The 18,894-nt window shown below is 37.8% G+C and overlaps 1 protein-coding gene across 1 annotated transcript; it reads right to left on the reverse strand.

Moving 5' to 3' along the window:
* Positions 1–262: 262 nt before the first annotated feature.
* Positions 263–18,561, reverse strand: LOC109933593 (lactase-like protein). The gene is made up of 10 exons (XM_048615766.1): positions 18,457–18,561; positions 17,979–18,107; positions 15,887–15,982; positions 15,278–15,332; positions 13,630–13,791; positions 12,243–12,517; positions 6,361–6,487; positions 4,769–4,968; positions 4,008–4,071; positions 263–1,035 (listed from the first exon to the last, which is right to left on the reverse strand). The coding sequence occupies exons 1-10, from the start codon at positions 18,559–18,561 to the stop codon at positions 923–925; spliced, it is 1,326 nt and encodes a 441-aa protein (XP_048471723.1). The 3' UTR covers positions 263–922.
* Positions 18,562–18,894: the final 333 nt, after the last annotated feature.

The following is an 18,894-nucleotide window of genomic DNA, read 5'->3' on the forward strand; positions in this document are numbered from 1 at the left end:
GTATTATTGTTGAGAAGTTGGGAAATGAATCAATTGAAAACTAATAATGATTGTGTGACATTTATTTTACAAAATATATATCCATAGTCCAAGATCCCGGCTTGCAAAGTCCATTGTATTTGAGCCAGGCCAGAATAAATGTCCCTGAAATCTGACTGTCAATAACTCTAATATCTATTAGTAATGTAGCACTAAGTGAATTAACAAAACTTCCTTTACATATAAAGATGATAATTATACCTAGAAGTGTATAGTATAACTAACAAACAAGTTTATAACAGTTGTTTATGATTCACCAATAAAAATTGCCAGTTCCACTTGGAACTGCTGCAGTTTGGTCTAAATGTTGGTTAAATTATGTAGCTTCTATATTTCTACTTGTTACGGATTTTAAAAATAATGTTCTGATGAACTGACTGATCTCCAGTTCATAGCTTTCTATCATCTCACAGGCCAAGGGTTTTATTGTTCCTACTGGCAATGTGTACCTGTGTTTTTTTTAACAGTTGCACTGATGAAATGCCTCTTCTGCAGGAACCTATTGTGTTATTGGAAGACAGCTTATTTACTTCCAATATTTGATGTCTTCAATCTGTGGTGAAACCTTGATAATATAGACTTCAATTGGGTATTATGTGATTAGGGAAGGAAGAATCAGAAATGGAATCTCTCTATCATGCTGTGGGCACCTTTATCTCAACCATGGAGTCATAATTGGGGTTTGTGGTTTGAGTTTGTTTATAATGCAGTTTTACTGACCCGGAAATGGATCATCTCATTCTTTAATAACAAAGGTATCTTTGGAGGTGACTGTGGACAAGTATTAAAGACTGTTGTAATTTAAACTTGTTGAAGGAGTTAGACATCTATTTTTGTCCTTGTACATCTGGCATTGTAATGTCCTAACAACACACTGAATTTTTCACTGCGTCCGGAGAAGGAACATCAGTAATATAGCACACAGCAGTATGCAAAGAGTGAACACAGTCGGGACGACAATCTCTGTTACCATCTCCATGTGATTGACAAGAGGATCTAAAAGTAAAGGGGAAATTATAAACATTACATGGCAAAAATTATTATTTCAGAGAAATGCTTTGCTTTTTATTAATCCAAATAAATAGTATAAATTTCCCCACTCTCTGTGTGATTGCGATGGGAAGCTGATTGTCTTTCTTCTTACTGTAAATTAGACTGCAACAGCAATGTTCCATTTAAAGAAATTGCTTATTCTGAAGTATGAATTTCTTCCAAAGCGCTCATCATAGGGAGGAAATTCTTCTATAACCTTGACTTTCTTCACTTTCTTTCAAACTGGTCCCCTATCTTTCTCCCTTCATAAACTCCAGTGTTTAAAACTTAATACAATACCTTTTTTCTCACTGATATCTTCTAGCTTCCTGTCCCCCAACACGTTAAGTTCTTTGTCTCCATTTTGAAATCCTTTAAGGTTTCATCCCCGGTGCACCATTTTAAATCTCTTCCAACCATAATCCTAACCCCTCAACCTAGCTGCACAATTAGTGGTAAAGATTGAAGCTGTCTTTATTGCATTGACAGGAATTTCCTGCCTAAACCCTTCCATTGTTCAACTCTTTTAACCTTCTTTGGATTTATTTTTCAGTCACCACCCCCAACCTACCCATCACAGCTTAAGCTGTGTAAGGTGCCTTAAGGTGCTTAATGTGCAGGTTTGTGGGTTAAGTTGTTGTGGGTGCATGGATTAATGCACTCATAACCCACTGCTGTTGCACCCCTTTGGATGAGGTTGAAGTTCAGTGAAGTAGACAGGAGCACATAACTGGTGGCCTGGGTCATGAATAATGCAGGTCAAGCCTCCCCCCAAACAATTCCCACCCCCACCCTTTTATTAGGGGAAACCACCACATTCTGCAGAGGAATTTAGACAATGTGAGGCATTAACATTTTACAAATAATTATTCCTTCTGGAAGTGAAATGCTATTATTTAATTTGGGACAATATCGCAAATATTAATACCTTGAAAACATTTTTTTTGAAAGGATTGTTCAGAATGAGCCATTCGAGAAGTGGTCAGGAGATTTTATTTACAAGGGATAAAGTATTGTAGCCTAATTAATTAACCATAACTAGGAAAGCTAATGATAAGCAGATAATTTAGCTGTTGCTTTCAAAGCTTGAACTCAGGACTGAGGTAACACAAAGCCCCTAATAGCTAAATTTCATTGTGCACTGGCCAAATCATTGGCATGATTGTCTGCTTCTCAATTGTTCGGTTTGTTCTTCTAACTGGAAAGGGCAAACAAGGAAGAACCCATTAGCCTATGATTGCCACCACTACCACCTCCCCTATTTCGTAAGTGCAATGGAGTTGGTGAATTCTAAAGAACTCTCAAGGAAAATATTTTAGAATTTAAATAGTCTTAATATATAAACAGAGCTTTTAACAAAATAGGACTATACTTTTGGTTGACCTATTTAGGAGAGAAAGGTGTGTTGTTGCTGCATATTGATTCTCTTTCTATCTAATTAACAATACTTCTTTTCATCAGTAACTTTTAGTGATATGTTTTAGCAATACAATAAAGAAAACGTCAATCATCACTGCTACAATATAAAGTACTAGCTGCCTTAAATTGAGGAGGTGGAATTGACTAATTTGCTGAATTTTTTTTTCCCGCTCCGGTAAGCGATTGGCTGTATAGGGCAATAGCATAAGTTAGTGTTTAGCAGCTGCCAAGCAAGAACACTGTTATACAGCTGCATGTTCCTCAATTTGCTCACAATTTAACTCTCAGCCTTTTGTAATGATATGTGAACTTAACTGCTGTGTTGCACAAATGCTCAAGGCAAGAGGTGCTACCTTAGTCAGAGACCTAAGTATCAAGATTATGTATTTAATTATAGCACTAAAATGTGACATCAAATAATGAAGTGATAAACTTTATCTCTCTTCTATGTCAGTTATCATTTTAAAGCCTTTTTTTGACGTTTTTGAATAAGTACAGACCATATGATATGTAAAACCAGAGACACATCCCTTCTATTAGTGTAATATTGCCAAATATTCAAATTATTAGAAATAATTAGAAATTATTCAAATCTATCAGAGTAATATTGCCAAATATCCAGAGAAAGACAGTCTCTTATGATCCTCTGGCAGTAGATGCTGGCGGCTGTTTCTGTGACTAAAATCTCCTGTCTGCTTTAAATGCTATACACTTTGTATCAATTAGTGTGAATATTTAGGACCCATCTATCTTCCGTTGTCCTGTAGATGCTACCTAAGGATGAATATATAAGGAGAAACTGTTCTCATTGTAAATGGATCAGGAACCAGTGAGCACAGATTTAAATTGATGTGCAAAAGAAGCAAATGCATTGTGAAGAAAAGCTTTTCTCACTCAGCCAGTAGTTAGGACATGGAATGCACTGCCAGGAATTGTGGTGGAGACAGGTTCAACTGAGGCATTCAAAAGGTACTGGATAATTATTTGGATAGAATAATAAGTAAGGAAGGAGAGCAGGAAGCTGTCAGTTGGTATTGATTCTCATTTGAAAAGCTGGTGCAGATACAATTTTCCAAATGGCTTCCTTCCACATCATAACAGTCACCACACATGACACTGAGGATGCTAAAGGAGTAAATTTCTCTATCGTGTCAGCACACTGTCCAGAATACTGGCTAAAAAGCCTGTGAGTAAACTTGTAAAATGATTTTATTACTCTGAGAGACTGAATTTAAATTTGATACTTTGATATTAATGCTACTTATTTTCTGTTCATTGGGATAATGATCAAGAGTTAAAGAAATGCCAATAGAATTGCTTAATTTTTGTTTTCTCTGACCAGGTCTCCTTTAGGGATCCTTTATGGAATACAGGAGCTGATGGTTGCAAATGAAGAGATTATGGTGAAATTATTAAACATGGGCTCAGCTCATATTAGGATTGATGGACTGAAATGCTTCTTCTTGCTCTGGACTCTCTTTGTTCCTGAAGAAAATTGAATGACGTCACTCACATACCTGCAGCAAGCAGTGCATTGGTGATGGAACAGGTCTCTGCAGCTTTGCGTTTCCAATTCTCAATCTAGCGGAAGATAGCAGAAAGATTGTTTGTGTACTGTCTTGAATATAAGGGTCTGTTTAAAGGAAAAAGCACCTGAACATCGGAGGTGAACTGTTTCCTGGAACTACGAAATATTTGGTGTTCAAACTTGTGTAGCCAATATGTCTTATTTTAAAAATAAATTGGATCTTTGTGCATTCTTTACTATTTTTGCCAGGAGTTATCCCTTCTTTATTCTACAGCAGAAACTGGGACACAGGCTGTAAAGCAGTGATTATTTAGTAATTCTGTAGGATTTTCAGGATTAAAATGTTAGTGTCTTCATTTGATAGCTGCCTTTTATTCAAATAATTTTTGAACCTACCTGCTGTGTTCAAAGTGAAATATATCAAAACTGCAATTGACAGAGCTTGTTCAAATTTGTGTTGGCCGCAGTGTAATTATTAAATAAACATGGCAAAATACATGACCACATATATCAGTTGTCCACAGTCTTAAACCTTCCCTTCAGTTTTCCACATTATTCGTTTCTACTGCCTCCATGAGCAGTCACTTCTTACACTTATCAGCTTCTGCATACAACTTTTAAATCTAAACTTCCTTCTAAGTTCATGCCCTGGTTTCTGTTTTTGAAGCTTCATGTTGGCTATTTGTCACCTCTCATCAAAAATAAGTTTTATTTTTGCTCTAATAAAAAAAAAAATCAGTTATTACTCACTTCTCTTTGGTTCGGAAATCCATTTGAGCTGATCATCTTCCTGTAGTACTGAACCGAGCCTTTGGGGTACCTCCTCTTATTCTTGCTTTTAAAATCGATGTAATATAACCCAAATCTTTCTGAATATCCTTCATCCCATTCAAACTTATCCAGCAGTGACCAGAATGTGTATCCCTTGACGTTAACACCATCCTTAACAGCTGCAACAAATTTCAAAATCACATTCTGTTTTAAAATCTGACAATCCAAAATTTCCAGAAATTCAGAGCAATTCCATGAGTGTAAAGCACTATTCAGAAAGCTTTTGATAAAGTCCCATATCACAGGTTATTTTGCAAAATTAAAGCACGTGGAATAAGTGGTAATATACTAGCAGGAACTAAGAATTGGTTAACAGACAAAACAGGGTGTAGGAATAAATGGGTTGTTTTCGGAGTGGAGGAGTTGTCACGAAGGGTACAGCAGGGACCAGTGATTGGACTCAGCTATTTGCAGTATATATCAACGATTTTGATAAGGGAATTAAGTTTTATATTTCCAAGTTTGCTGGTGATATAAAACTAGCTGGGAGTGAGAGTGGTGAGGGGGTCATTAAGAGGCTTTGAGGTGATTTGGACAAGTTGAGTGAGTAGGCAATTGGTGGCAGGTGCAGTATAACGTGGATAAATGTGAAGTTGTCCACTTCTTTAGGAAAGACAGAATAGCAGAGTATTATTTAAATGAGTGTAGAATGGGAAATGTTGATTTACAAAAGGACCTGGGTGTCCTTGTATGCCAGCTATTGAAAGTAATCATTAGGAAGGCAAATCATATATTGGTAATCGTTCCAAGCGTGTTTAAGTAAAAGAGCAAGGATGTCTTTTTGCAGCTGTATGTGGTCTTCGTGAAACCACACTTGGAGTATGGCGAGCAGTTTTAGTTTCCTTACCTAAGAAAATGTACTTGCCTTAGACGGAGTACAGCAAAGATTCACCAGAATGATACCTGGGATGGCAGGTTTGTTGTATGAGAAGACATTGTGTTCACTGGGCTTGTAATCATTGGAGTTTAGAGGAATGTGAAGGGGTCTCATTGAATTACATAAAAATCTTGACGTGGCTGGACAGACTGGGTGTAGGGATGATTCCTCCCCTGGCTGGAGAGGCCAGATAAAGGGGTCACAATCTCAGGATATAAAGTAGTCCATTTTGGACTTGGATGTGGAGAAATTTCTTCACAGAGTCTGGTGAACCTGTGGAATTCTCTATCACAGAAGACTGTGGAGGGAATATGTATATACAATCATATGAAATAAATAGATTTCTAGAAACTAAAGGTGTCGGGGGGAATGAAGAGAGAGTGGGAGTATGATGTTACGATAATGGTGGAGTGGGCTTGCTGGGTCTAATGGCCTACTCCTATTTTCTAAAGGAGAAAGGTTGATAAATGTATTGGCTGTGGAGCTACTTTCAGACTGCTGCATTTACATTTTTTTTGTGTTTTAATATCAGTAGTATTGAAGAAAGAATTGGGCCATTTGCCCATGACCTGCACTATTTCTTGCCCCTGCCCCAAATAATTAACTGTGGAATGGGTCATATTAAGTCAGTCACCTTTAAGAATCTCATTAACATAATTACTCATGTACTGCATTCGCCACTTGTCACACAGCTCAGTGCACTGGTTTTTTTCAGATACTCCATTTTCTGTCACATATATCCTCGGGTTTCCATATCGACTCTGAAACAAAATAGAGTAAGATAATGAGAAAGAAATTGAAACTGATCAAGTTTCAGCTTCTTACAAACTGCAATAATTTTAATATACAGTATTTAAATAGAATAAGTTGTAAGAGGAAGAATGGGAGCCAGAAAATAAAACCCTTCTGGAAGTGTGTTGCTGTATGATCATATACATGCCTTAAGGCCTCACTATCATCTTGAAGTAACCTCAAACTGCATAAATCCCTCACAACTCATATTCAGAATTAGCTTACAATATTCCCGGCAGCTTAGCCTTTGACTCTCCATTCTCCAGGATGCCATTGCAGCCCTCAATTTGCTCAACTAATTCTTTACTTTCATGTTCGACTTTTTCCTTAGCCAGATCTTCCCAAGCTGGTCATTCCCTCCTCAAGGGAACAGCCTTTACCATACTGTAACTTTAGTTCTCTGTGCAAGATCTCTGGATAACATTCTCATTCTCTGCGAAAACTACTCACTTCCCCAGAATCATTCTGGAAAGCAATGTATGATCCCACTTGCTTTGTTTGCTACCGACTGCCTCATTCTACTGCATCCTCCATTCTCATTTCTAATAGCATGTTCAACGAGCTTATTGGCCTCTATGCCGTCAAGATTGAGACTATTCATTGTGTTGCTCCTTCCCTCCCCTCATCCCTGCCAATCAGGCCAACTGCTGACTCTACCCTGAACCTGAACTGTCCCTAGTTTTTCTCCCATCTGCTCTTGTGCTCCCTAATGTGTCCTGTTTCTTTAATTCCATCCCCACTGCCCGTTTTTGACTGCTTTTGTCTGTGTAAGGAGCATTGTGTTTTGTTTTCCTGTGTAAAGTTAAATAAATTGTGCATGTGATTTATGAAAAATCTACCACAAAATCTTTAAATCACCAACCAACACTGATTTTTTTTTTAAATGACTGCAATAATTTTACTGTGCACAGATTGACTGCTCCATTTGCAAAAATCAACTCTGACTGCTAAGTAATACACTATATTCTGAGCACTTGAAGATCTTAGTAGTAGAATGTGAGAAATCACTGGAGAACTATAAATATTTGTACATTTATAAAGCATTTTATGATATAGACCTTTTCTGATTCTTTTTCCAAGTTTACCTGTAGCAGGACTAGATGCCTGTGTACTTCAGCACCTTGAATCTAAGATATTAACATAAATAAGTATCTTAATTTTTATTCCTGAAATTTTTTAAAATCGTCTGTTCATTTTATTATTAATAAAGATAATTTGTGTGTTTTTGTGATTTTAGTTGTATTTCAGGCATGCAAATCAAGAGCAGGAGTAGGCTATTCAGTACCTTGAACCAGCTGTACTATTCAACAAGATCATGGCTGACCTGGTTGTAACATCAAATTCACATTCCTGCCTATTCCTGAAAGCTTTCAACGCTTTGTTTAATCAGAATCTACCTTTGCCTTAAAAGTACTCAAAGACTCTGCTTCCACCACCTTTTCCAGGACAGAGTTCCAAAGATTCTAGACCCTCTTAAGAAGAGGAAAAGCACATCATCTATTTGATTTTTCAAGTGACCTCTATGTTCTCGATTCTCCCATAGTTAAACATCCTCTCCACATCACCCTGTCAACACCTGTCAGGATTTTATGTTTCAATCAAGTTGCCTCTTCTAAGCTTAGTCTGTCCAATGTTTTCTTGTAAAATAACCTACAAATTCCAGGTTTTAGTCTAATAAACCTTTTCTGAACTGCTTCCAAAGCATTTACATCCTTCCTTGAATAAGTTGACCAATACTGTACACAGATGCAGTCTGGCCAGTGCCCTGTATAATTGAAGCATAACTGCCTACTTTTGTATTCAATTCCCCTCGCAATAAATGATAACATTCTATAAGCCTTCTTAATTGTTTAGTGTACCTGCATGCTAACATTTTGCAATTCTTGCACTCGGACATCCAAGTCCCCCTGTATCTCAGAGCTCTGCAATTTTTTCCTTCATAACTTTGCTGCCAAAATGGACAACTTCACAATTTCCCACATTATACTCCATTTGCCACATCTTTGCCCATTCATTTAACCTAACTATATATTTCTGTAACCTTGTGTCATCTTCATAACTTACTTTCCTACCTATCTTTGCATCATCAGAAAATTTGCTAAGCAAACCTTTCATTCCTTCATCTAAGTCATTTATATAAGTTGTAAATAGTTCAGCTCCCAGCATGGTTCTTGTTACACATCACTCATTACACGTTCCCACCTGAACAAGATGCGTTTATATCGCAGTTTCTTGTTAGCCAGCTAGTCTATTCGTGCCAATATGCTACACCCTACACAGTGAGCTTTTATTTTCTGCAATAATCCTTGATGTGGAACTGTATCAAATGTCTGTAGAAATTAAGTACCGTACATCCACCGGTTCCCCTTTATCCATAGCACATTGCCTTCTCAAAGATCTTTGATAGATTGATAAAACATGATTTCGTTTTCACAAAAACATGTTGATTGCCTTGAACTTATACAAGTGCCATGCTATAACTTCTTTAATAAAAGCTTCTAATGATTGGCCTATGACAGATGTTAAGCTAACTGGCCTGTAGTTTCCTGTTTTCTGCCTCCATCCCTTTTTGAATAAAGGCATTCTCTATCTTCCAATCTGATGTGACCATTTCTGAATCCAGGGAGTTTTGGAAAGTTAAAACCAATGCATCAACTATCATACTTTATTTATTTTTAAGACCCTTAGATGAAATCCATCAGGACCCAGCATCTATCAGCCCAAAACTCCAAGAATTTACTCAATACGACTATTCTGGTGATTGTGGTCTTCCTGAGATCCTCCCTTCCATTTCCTGATTTTTTGCTGCTTCTGAGAAGTGACTTGTATTCTCTCTAGAGAAGACAGATGCAAAATGCCTCTTCAATTCATCTGCTTTTTACTTATTTTCTATTATTAATTCTTCAGTCTCCCTTTTCAATAGAACCAATGTTCATTTTGTCAACTTTCTTCCTTAAATACTTATAGAAAATATGACTTTTGGTTTTTATATTTCTGAATAGCTTTCTCTTGTACTCCAATTTTCCCTTTTTAATTTTTGTTCATCCTTTTTTGTTTCTAATATTTTATCCAATTCTGCCATCTATCTTTGCAGAATTGTATGCTTTTTAAGTTTGATGCTATCTGTAAAATTGCTAATCAACTTCAGATAGTGGATCTGTCCTTTGGAATTTTTCCTTCTCATTGGAACGTATCTTCTATAATTTCTGAACCATCTCCTTAAATGTCTGCCACTGCATCTGTGTTGGCTTATTTTTTAACTTGAGCTCTGAATCCATACCTTCATCATTGATCTTACATTTGTGAAAATAGTCTCAGTCCCGCTCCTCTCTGCTTCAAACTAAATGTAAAATTCAACCATGATTGATGCTACCTAGGGTTGCCTTCATTATGAAGTAATTAATTTGATCTTGTAGTACAATACCTGGTCCAGTATATTCTGCTCTCTGATCAGAACCAGAACATGCTGTTCTAAGAAACTACCCTGAGAACACTCTGAAACTCCTCATCCAGGCTACCTTTGCCCATCTGACGTCTCTGATCATATTGTAAATTAATCACAGGAGATTTTAATGTCATGCCTTTCTGATAAGCTCTTTATTTGTTTCTTTAGTTCAATGTCACACAGTAGTGCTGTTAGGAAGCCAACATGATACTTCCATAAGTGACTTGTTGCTGCTCCTGAGCTTTTGTGACTCACTCCAGTCTGTAGACAATTTTTAAAAAAAAGCCATGCCTCATACTGGCCAATGTTTGTACTGACAACAGAATGCAGTGAAGTGAATCACCAAGATTTCTTTAGTAGGCTCCCAATTTCATCATAATCACCAACTAGAAGGATATGGGCAACATATATCATCTGACATGGCGTATTTTGCTGTTCATCTTTACGAAGTGAAAATCTTGACATCCTTCTCTGTTGGCAGTACAGTTAACTGAGAACACAGTTAATAAAGCATATATGATCCAGGGATTTATCAAGAAAGGCATAGAGTACAAAAACATGGAAGTTATGACAAACCTGTATAAAATACTGGTCTGCCCTCAACTGGGGAGATGAAGATTTTCTTTTTCTCAGAGGGTTGATTGTCTTTAGAATTCCTTTCCTCAAAAGGCAGTGGATGCAGAATCTTTAAATATTTTTAGGGCAGAGGTAGGTAATGTGGGGATGAAAGATGACTCAGGAGATGAAGAATATAGAGCAGAGGTTAAAATCAGATAAGCCATGATCTTATTGAATAGCACAGCAAGCTCGAAGGACTGAATGGCCTACTCTTGTTTATGTGTTTGTATTCTGGGCACCACACTTTGAGAAAGATGTGAAGGCACTAGAAAGGGTTCAGAAAACATTTGGAAGAATTGTTCCGGTGTGAGGAACTACAGAGACTTGAAAAGATTAGAGAAATTGAAACCTCTCCTTGGAGACGTGAACGTTGATAGGAAATTTGAGGGGTCTGAAAAGTAGATAGAGAGAGGTTGTTGAGGTGATGGTGAACCTGAATACTGGAATTTTGAATTAAATGTAGAAAAGATGATTTCAGTTGAGACTCTTGGTTACAACACTATCCCAAATATTGTCAAAGCTTAGAGTTAGCCACAATGTTTAAGTCTTTGTTTTGTATATACCTGGTACATAATTTGGGATAAGTTGTGTTTTATCCTTTCAAATATTTCCATGCAAAATATCGAGAAATGAAGAATGAAAAGTTACTTCTATCTTTCGTCTCTGTGCTCTGCACGTGAAGGCTACACTTAATAAAACTGCAGTTTACGTAAATAGTTTCTCATATGAGTTCCAAACCTTAACTGAACCTCCTTTCGACAGACAAAAGATAGGAAAGCTGCTGAATCACATAGCTCTGTACCTCATGCCGGAGGCTGGAGCTTGTAAATGAGTCTTGAGCAACAGATCAAAATTGATTAGTGAATGGAAAAGCTGGTAAAAGCTGAATCTTATTCACATATGGAATAGAATTTTAATAATTAACTGTAGGATTCACCTAGAAGACAGTAAATGCTGGATGGTTACAGAAAATGTAATTAGATAATAAAGAAGGCTTGCATTTATGTAGTGCTATTCAGGATCTCAGGGTGACCCAAAGTACGTTGCAATTAAATTCTCTTGAAATGTGGTCTCTATCATAACAAAGAAACATCAATGAAGTCAACTTGTGTGTCACAAGGACTGACAAACAGCACGTGGTAAAAAAACACAGTGATGTTGGTTGAGAGATAACTATGAATCAGAACCAACATCCTGGCTATTTTTTATTTTTGTTGAGTGTTGCCATGTTCACTTAAGGGTGTGGGACCTCTAAAACTTCACATGCAGCTTTAAAGGAACTGACATGCTTGGATAGTGTGGGAACATCTGCGTGATTACAAAGCCACGTGGCCTAGAGGGGATATTGGAAAGTGATTTAAGGTGATTGGCAAAAGGGCTACCAGACACGAGGGAAATCTATGTTACACAATTTGGGTCTGAAATGTAGTGGCTGAGCGTGTGGTGGAGACAGATTCAGTTATGGTTTTCAAATGGAAATAAATATGTACCTGCAGAGAAGACATGCAGTGCTACAGGGAAAGAGGGGCATGGGACTGACTGAGATGTTCTTGCAGAGAGCTATGGGACAGCCTGATGTTGTGGAAGGCACTTTTCGAATGCAAGTCACTTTTTATAGCGGCAGAGGAAACAACATATTAAACTATATATCTCTGAAATACCTTGATATAATTCAGAATCCTCCTGAAACCCCAAGGTACAGAGTACAGCCACTCAGAACCTGGATCAGGCCACTGTGGGTCAACAAGTTCTGCCAAGTCCTGGTCTGTATAATAACTTGGCCCTTTACTGTATTGGTAGCTCTTGTGAGTGATGTACCGGGTTGTGAAGTGACCCAGCCCAAAGAAGTCTGAGGTGCCTTTGATAAAATGTTTCTCCTGTGGAGTAAAGGTTGGCAGCCTGGAGCTGTCCAGGCTTTCCTGTGAGCTCTTTCTCCCTGTTAATGTAACAAACAACAAGGTATAAGGATTACAGATTTTGAAGAATACCAATACTCCTGCACAGCAAAGATCTCAGATGTACAAGATCTCGTACTGCTCTGACTTTGCTCTAGATTGCTTCTAGTTGTTGATATTAGACACACTGTGACCTCCTAAAATACAGCCTTACCTGCCTCAGCTTCAGATAAGATCTCCTTCACCTGCACTAATGTAATTTAAATGTCTTATGGAGCTGTGTGTAAGTTGCAAGAAGCAATCCTGACCATAAGATGGATGTTTGAAAGTTTGTATGTTACAGATTGCGTACGGTTCCTTCACTAAAAGTTCATAATTTCTACATACATGGTAAGTAAATAAATACAAGGCCTTCTTTTGTGTATGCAATTCTATACTTGCTAGGACTTGATTATGAAACAGTTTCTCTTTTGCCAACTGACATATTTGGAATTGAGCTCAAAGGCATGTTTGCATTTCTTTTTACATATTTGATATGTAGAAACCTTTAACGGAGATCTTTGTGGAAACGGGCTTTCAAGTTGCCACCCACTGTGGTACTTATCAGTGCCCACACAGTGAGTCCTGTTACTCAGCTGTGCTGTCATGCTAGGCAAGCTGAGAATAGGCTCATCCACAACACACTCATTCAGCCTGTGACACAAATAGGAAGGAGAATTACACCCCAAAATAACCCCCTTTTCAGATTTTCTCTCTAAAATAAAGTGGATTATATAATGTGCGTGTCTAATTAACACCTAACTAATCCACCAGAAAGCCAGAATTCTAAACTTGAGCAATAAAAAGAGAAAATGCTGGAAATACTCAAGCGGTCAAACAGCCTCTGTGCAGAGGATGATAGAGTTAATGTTTTTGATAATTGGTTCTGATGAACAATAAGTGACCTAAAATGTCAACTCCATTTCTCCACCAAATCTGGAAACTTTGTATTATATTTACAGCATTTTCTATTGTTATTTTAGATTTTCAGCCCCTGGACTAATTTGCTGTTATTATAAGTCCTAGTATCTGTTTAATATTCACCTTTTGAGTCTCATCATGCTGTGTAATTAGTGCATATGCCCACAATATCCCCTCTTGTATTTACACTTACCAATGCAGTCTTTCATAACTTGAGGGTAGTCCCCATTGAAAATAGGGTTGGCAAACCATCCTAGATTAAACTGGATGTATCGCTCAGCAGCCTCGATATCCTTTTGACTTGTAATGTCGACTGGCTCTCCCCATTCACTTGTGATAGAAATACCCACCAATCCTTTCATATGAAAAGAATATTTAATAACTTAGACTCAACAGCAAAATTATATTGCATTGAGAATATACATGTATCTGTTGTAATTGTTTTACTTTGTTGTTGTGATTGGTAGAACTCTATGATATAGAGTGTTACTTCATAGAACTATAGACCATAGAAGTAGACTATTTGGCCCTTCATACTTTGGTTACCTCTTTGTAAAAGCTAATAATTGGTCCTATTTCCTCTGTGATTTCCTCATAACCCTGATTTTTTTTTCAATTAAATAACCCATTTCTTTTTAAAAGTTGGTTATGAATCTACTTCCACTGGCCTTTTAGCCAGCACATTCAAGATTATAACTCAATGTATTAAAATAAAATTCTCATTTTCTTTCTGCTATTTTGCTAACTGTCTTAAATCTATGATGGCTGGTTACTGATCACAAGACATAGGATCAGAATTAAGCCATTCGGCCCATCTGTTCCACCATTCGATCATGGTTGATATGTTTCTCATACCCATTCTACAAAACCTATCTATCTCTGTCTTAAAGACACTCAATGAATTGGCCTCTACAGCCTTCTGCAGCAATGAGTTCCACAGATTAACTATCCTCCGGTTGAAGAAATTCCTCCTCATCTCAGTTCTAAAAGATTGTTCCTTTACTCTGAGACTGTGCCCTTAGGCCCTGGTCTCTCCTACTAGTGGAAATATCTTCTCCATGTCCACTCTATCCAGGCCTCTCAGTAACCTTTAAGTTTCAATCAAACCCCCTCCAATTCCACCCCACCCCACCATCCTTCTAAACTCCATTGAGTACAGACCCAGAGTCCTCAACCATTCCTCATGTGACAAGCCCTTCGTACTTAATATCATTCTTGCAAACCTCTGGACCCTCCCCAACTCCAGCACATCCTTCCTTAGAAATAAGGCCCAGAACTGATCGCAATATCCCAAATGCGGTCTGACCAGAGCCTTATACAGCCTCAGCAGGATATCTCTGCTCTTATGTTCTAGCTGTCTTGAAATGAATGTTCATGACCTTTTTGCCAGTGAAAATATTTCTCCCTATTTACTCTAAACACTTCATAATTTTGAAAATGTTCATTAAAATTCCCTTAACCTGCTCTGATCCAAGGAGAACAACCCCAGCTCCTGTTCTCTCTCCATATCATCCAAATCCCTCAGGGCTGCTCGAACTAAAATAAGACATACTGGAACTGAACAATTATAATTGACCTTGCTGTTCCAATATTGTTAGAGAGAATATTTACTTATATTTATACACGACTTACCTCAACCTGTATTGGTTCCGTGATGTTTGTTACATCCAGGTATCACTAAAATCTCTTAAAAACCCTTTGAAGCTGATGATACAATTCACCATGTAATCTTAATAATAGAAACTTGGCAGTCTAAACAATATGTAAAATTGCAGTGGAGTCTGTAAGAGACGTTTGTATTTTGTTTGATTTGGTTCAATCTGAATTGATAACTCTGTTACCTTTTTGGTGATTGCGCCAAAGTTTGTCATAGGTGTGCCAAGCCTTTGCATGAGCCTGTGAAATAGAAGCCAAAGCTTGTAGTATGAATGAGATTATGGTTTGTTTCTATTTTATATCCATACATTTTTTTTTGTTGGATTTCTCACCTTACTGAGCCCTGCCTGAAAGGGTACATTGTACAAGTCCACAAGTGAGCTTGGCTCAATGGTAATTCTCAAAACACAGTGTTTAATAAACTTCAGAAACAGGAGCTCATAATCAAAACCGACATCTCAGTCCAACACTGAGGGACTGCTACATTGTAAAATGTCCCATTTATTTGTGCAAAAAATCCTATGAATAGGAGCAGAGGTGGTTTCCTTATGTTCTGGTAACATTCATCCCTCAGCCACATACAAAAACATATGATCTGCTCATGTCTGTTGCACCTTGCTGTGTCCTAGTTGTCTCAGACATTTGTCTGCATTACAATTTTGACTGTACTTCATTGGCTTTGAAGTACTTTAGAATGTCCTGAGGACGTGAAAGGATCTGTCCATACACAATTCTTTTTAATCCTTCCAATAAATGATGAATTTCTTGATATTGTGAAATTGTACGATACTTACTTTAATGATGTTATGTCCTGCTCTGTAAGCTCCTAGTCCTTTCAGCTTCACCCCCGGTGCATGCTCTCCCACTTCATATCCTTCCACAGCTGTGGACTTCAATGAAAAATACAACACTTTATAATCAAATGGAATCAGTTCCCACTACTGCTACTATCCTACAGAACCCCCTTCGGAGATGGGATCCTGTTAATGTCCCATGTTGGAGGTTCAGAGTGTAAAGCACAAAGATGGGAGACAGGCACATGCTTCCCAATCTCACTTCTGTCTGCAATCAGTTGGAGGAAAGGGCAAGAGGACAGCAGGGGAAGAAAAATCATCATTCTCTTCAGCTATCAGCAAAGGTTAGTTGGTGAATATCTTGAATCAGAAAATCAGAGATACCATTAGCAGGATATCTGCCTGTTTTGAACTGAAGACTGGCAAATGGTGACGGGTGGGAAAACATTCATCTAAATAGAAAGTGGAAATTTATTATCAAACACAGTTTTGTTATATTTTAGGCTTTATTACCAATTATCCAGAGGTAGAATAAGAAGAAATCTCAAATAAACTCCACTCCAGTCATTCCCAAAATCCCAACATTGCTGGTTTTCAGAGATTGCGCTTGTGTTCTGCTTTTCAAACCTCTCCCCTCCTGAACTAATCAGGATCACTCTCGGCAAGTTGTGCTGTCTTTCAATGTGTGATTTAACAGGAAAATTTTTAACAGTTCCGGCCCAACTGTATCAATAAAACTGGAGTGGTTTTGTTCTGTAACACAGGGAGAAAGGGTCCTTTCTGGTGATCCTAAAGATCCTGGCAGCAAAAGTAAAGTTATATCAGAGATAGTGAAAAACTAGAGTGTCCAAGATGTCTGTCTCCATGGTGATGTATTTGCCAATCACAGAGCCATGCATGTCTCAGATTAAACATGTGCATGTGTTCCTGTCAATATACGGGTATCTCAGTCTGCCAGTACCAGCAATTCTTGGGTGTTCTGACCCAGGATCAACGAGTCCAAAAGCAGTTCTTTCTTGTTGGACAGAATTTACACAAAATAAACTAGAGAGTAATAGAGAAAGACTACAGATAGGCTACAGACTGCAGTCAGGCCACTTCAGTACAGAGTATGAAATATAATTATTGAGTTTGGAAGATGTTATTTCATTTACTTATAAAACTGTTCACATAAATTAAACTAATTTTTGGGAACATTGCGGGGGAAATTGACAATGCTGTTGCAAAGTTACCACACTCTGTTTCCAAGTTTTAGAGATCCAAGACTTTGATCATCGGTTAAAACATGACCTAATAAGAATCTGACAAGGAAAGCTTAGCCAAATAATTCAGAAACCCTGATTAATGCTCTCTGGGTTCAAATCCCACCTCAGCAGCTGAAGGAATTTATGTTCAATGAATAAATAATCTAGAGTTAAAAAATACTCACGTTATTGGTGTATTACATCATACTAGAGGACTGCAGGCTGCACAGGACACCATACTTGCTGAAGCATGTTAAAGTATTGGAAGCAGTTCAGAGAAGGTTTACTAGACCACTGGTTCCCAACTTTTTCAATACCAAGGCATGTGTATATGTTATGTATATGTAAAAAAAATTGTGAACAGGAGAAACTCAGGGCAGAGATAGTGACAAACAAACTTACCTCTGAGTTTATATGCAACCGGAGGTGCATTGCAGAAGATCTACCATTACTTGCCAGGAATAATAAGCAGCTATTCCAACCTTTTTTCAGAAGGAAGACATTCATACATAGTGGTGTGGGAGATGTTCGTAATAATGTTTAAAGGCCAGTTTAAGAGAATATGACCGAAGAACATATCGGCTATAATTGGAAGGAAGAAGACAGTGCCACAGGCTAATATCCACCTGTACTTTGATAGATAAACTGAAAACATAATACCCTTAGAAACCCCAGAATGTAAAGATTTTTGTACCCAAGATGGATATGTAGATCTAAATTGATCATCACGATACCTTAGACACAGATGCAAATCTCAATCCATGAACAGGAAATAAATCAGCTGAAATATATAAAACTGCAATCTTTAATATTAATGAAATTAAATCACACTGCAACATGAAACGTACCCAAGGGTTATTGAAAGTAATCCAGTGTTTCACCCGGTCTCCAAACTTCTCAAAACACAAGTTGGCATAATCATTGAAGAAGTCAATCAGACTGCTATTTTGCCAGCCTCTAAATCTATCTTGCAGCACCTAAAATATCAAAGATGATCAACTGTAGTCAGTTCCAGAAAGATACGCCCATACGAAAATGTAATTTGACCTATCACATTTGTTCCTTCCAGAGTTTAATCAAAGACTCCCAGGACTGTGTAATCACAGAGTCGACTTTCAAGAAAACAGAATCATTTCCTGATGCTGGGGCCTGGAACTAGACTGTACCAGCTGGGAAGCTCAGAGCTTCAATTTCCACTGGGAGTACAGACTGTGGCAGGGGAAGGGTGGAAATGGTACATATAGGTGCTACTATGGGCTTCAGTGCCGAATCTTACAGAGGGTAAAATAAGGCTCCTACTCCTGACTGCTTGCCAGTAAATATTACCAGTGGGTGAGTCTGTGGTTTTCTGGAGAGTATATGATTGGAAATAATTGTAATGTCCATTAACCGTGGTACATTCCTGTGTGTAAGTGCAACCCTGGACGACATCATAGAGAGTGTGGGGTCAGGAGAAGCTTGGGCTTAGCACTCAGCTGCAGAGCTGCAATTTTATAATTAGGTTTGTAATTATCTGGGAACAGTAATTGACTGCCTGAATAACATGCAGCAGGTTTCAACAGGGCTGTAGAATCTTAGGTAACAAGTAACACTTCTGTGCCTTTTACTGGATGTAGGAGACAGCCACATGGGAGAGGCAACAAGGGATATCCAGTATTCATGCAACTCATGCCTTTATATGTCAAAATTCAAAACAGGAAATAAATGTTGGAATAAAACCTTACAGAATTTGTAAGTATTGTTGATACTTAGTGTTTACCCATG

The sequence above is a fragment of the Rhincodon typus genome, chromosome 33 (assembly GCF_021869965.1).
Source record: "Rhincodon typus isolate 14 chromosome 33, sRhiTyp1.1, whole genome shotgun sequence".
Taxonomy (NCBI): Eukaryota; Metazoa; Chordata; class Chondrichthyes; order Orectolobiformes; family Rhincodontidae; genus Rhincodon; species Rhincodon typus.

Coding starts and splice junctions, on each gene's coding strand:
- LOC109933593 (XM_048615766.1), bottom strand. CDS start 18,561: ATGTCGTCCAGGGTTGCACTTACACACAGGAATGTACCACGGTTAATG. Junction 12,518..13,629: donor AGTTATGAAAGACTGCATTG/GTAAGTGTAAAT, acceptor TTACATTAACAG/GGAGAAAGAGCTCACAGGAA. Junction 4,072..4,768: donor GATTTCCGAACCAAAGAGAA/GTGAGTAATAAC, acceptor ATCTTCCGCTAG/ATTGAGAATTGGAAACGCAA.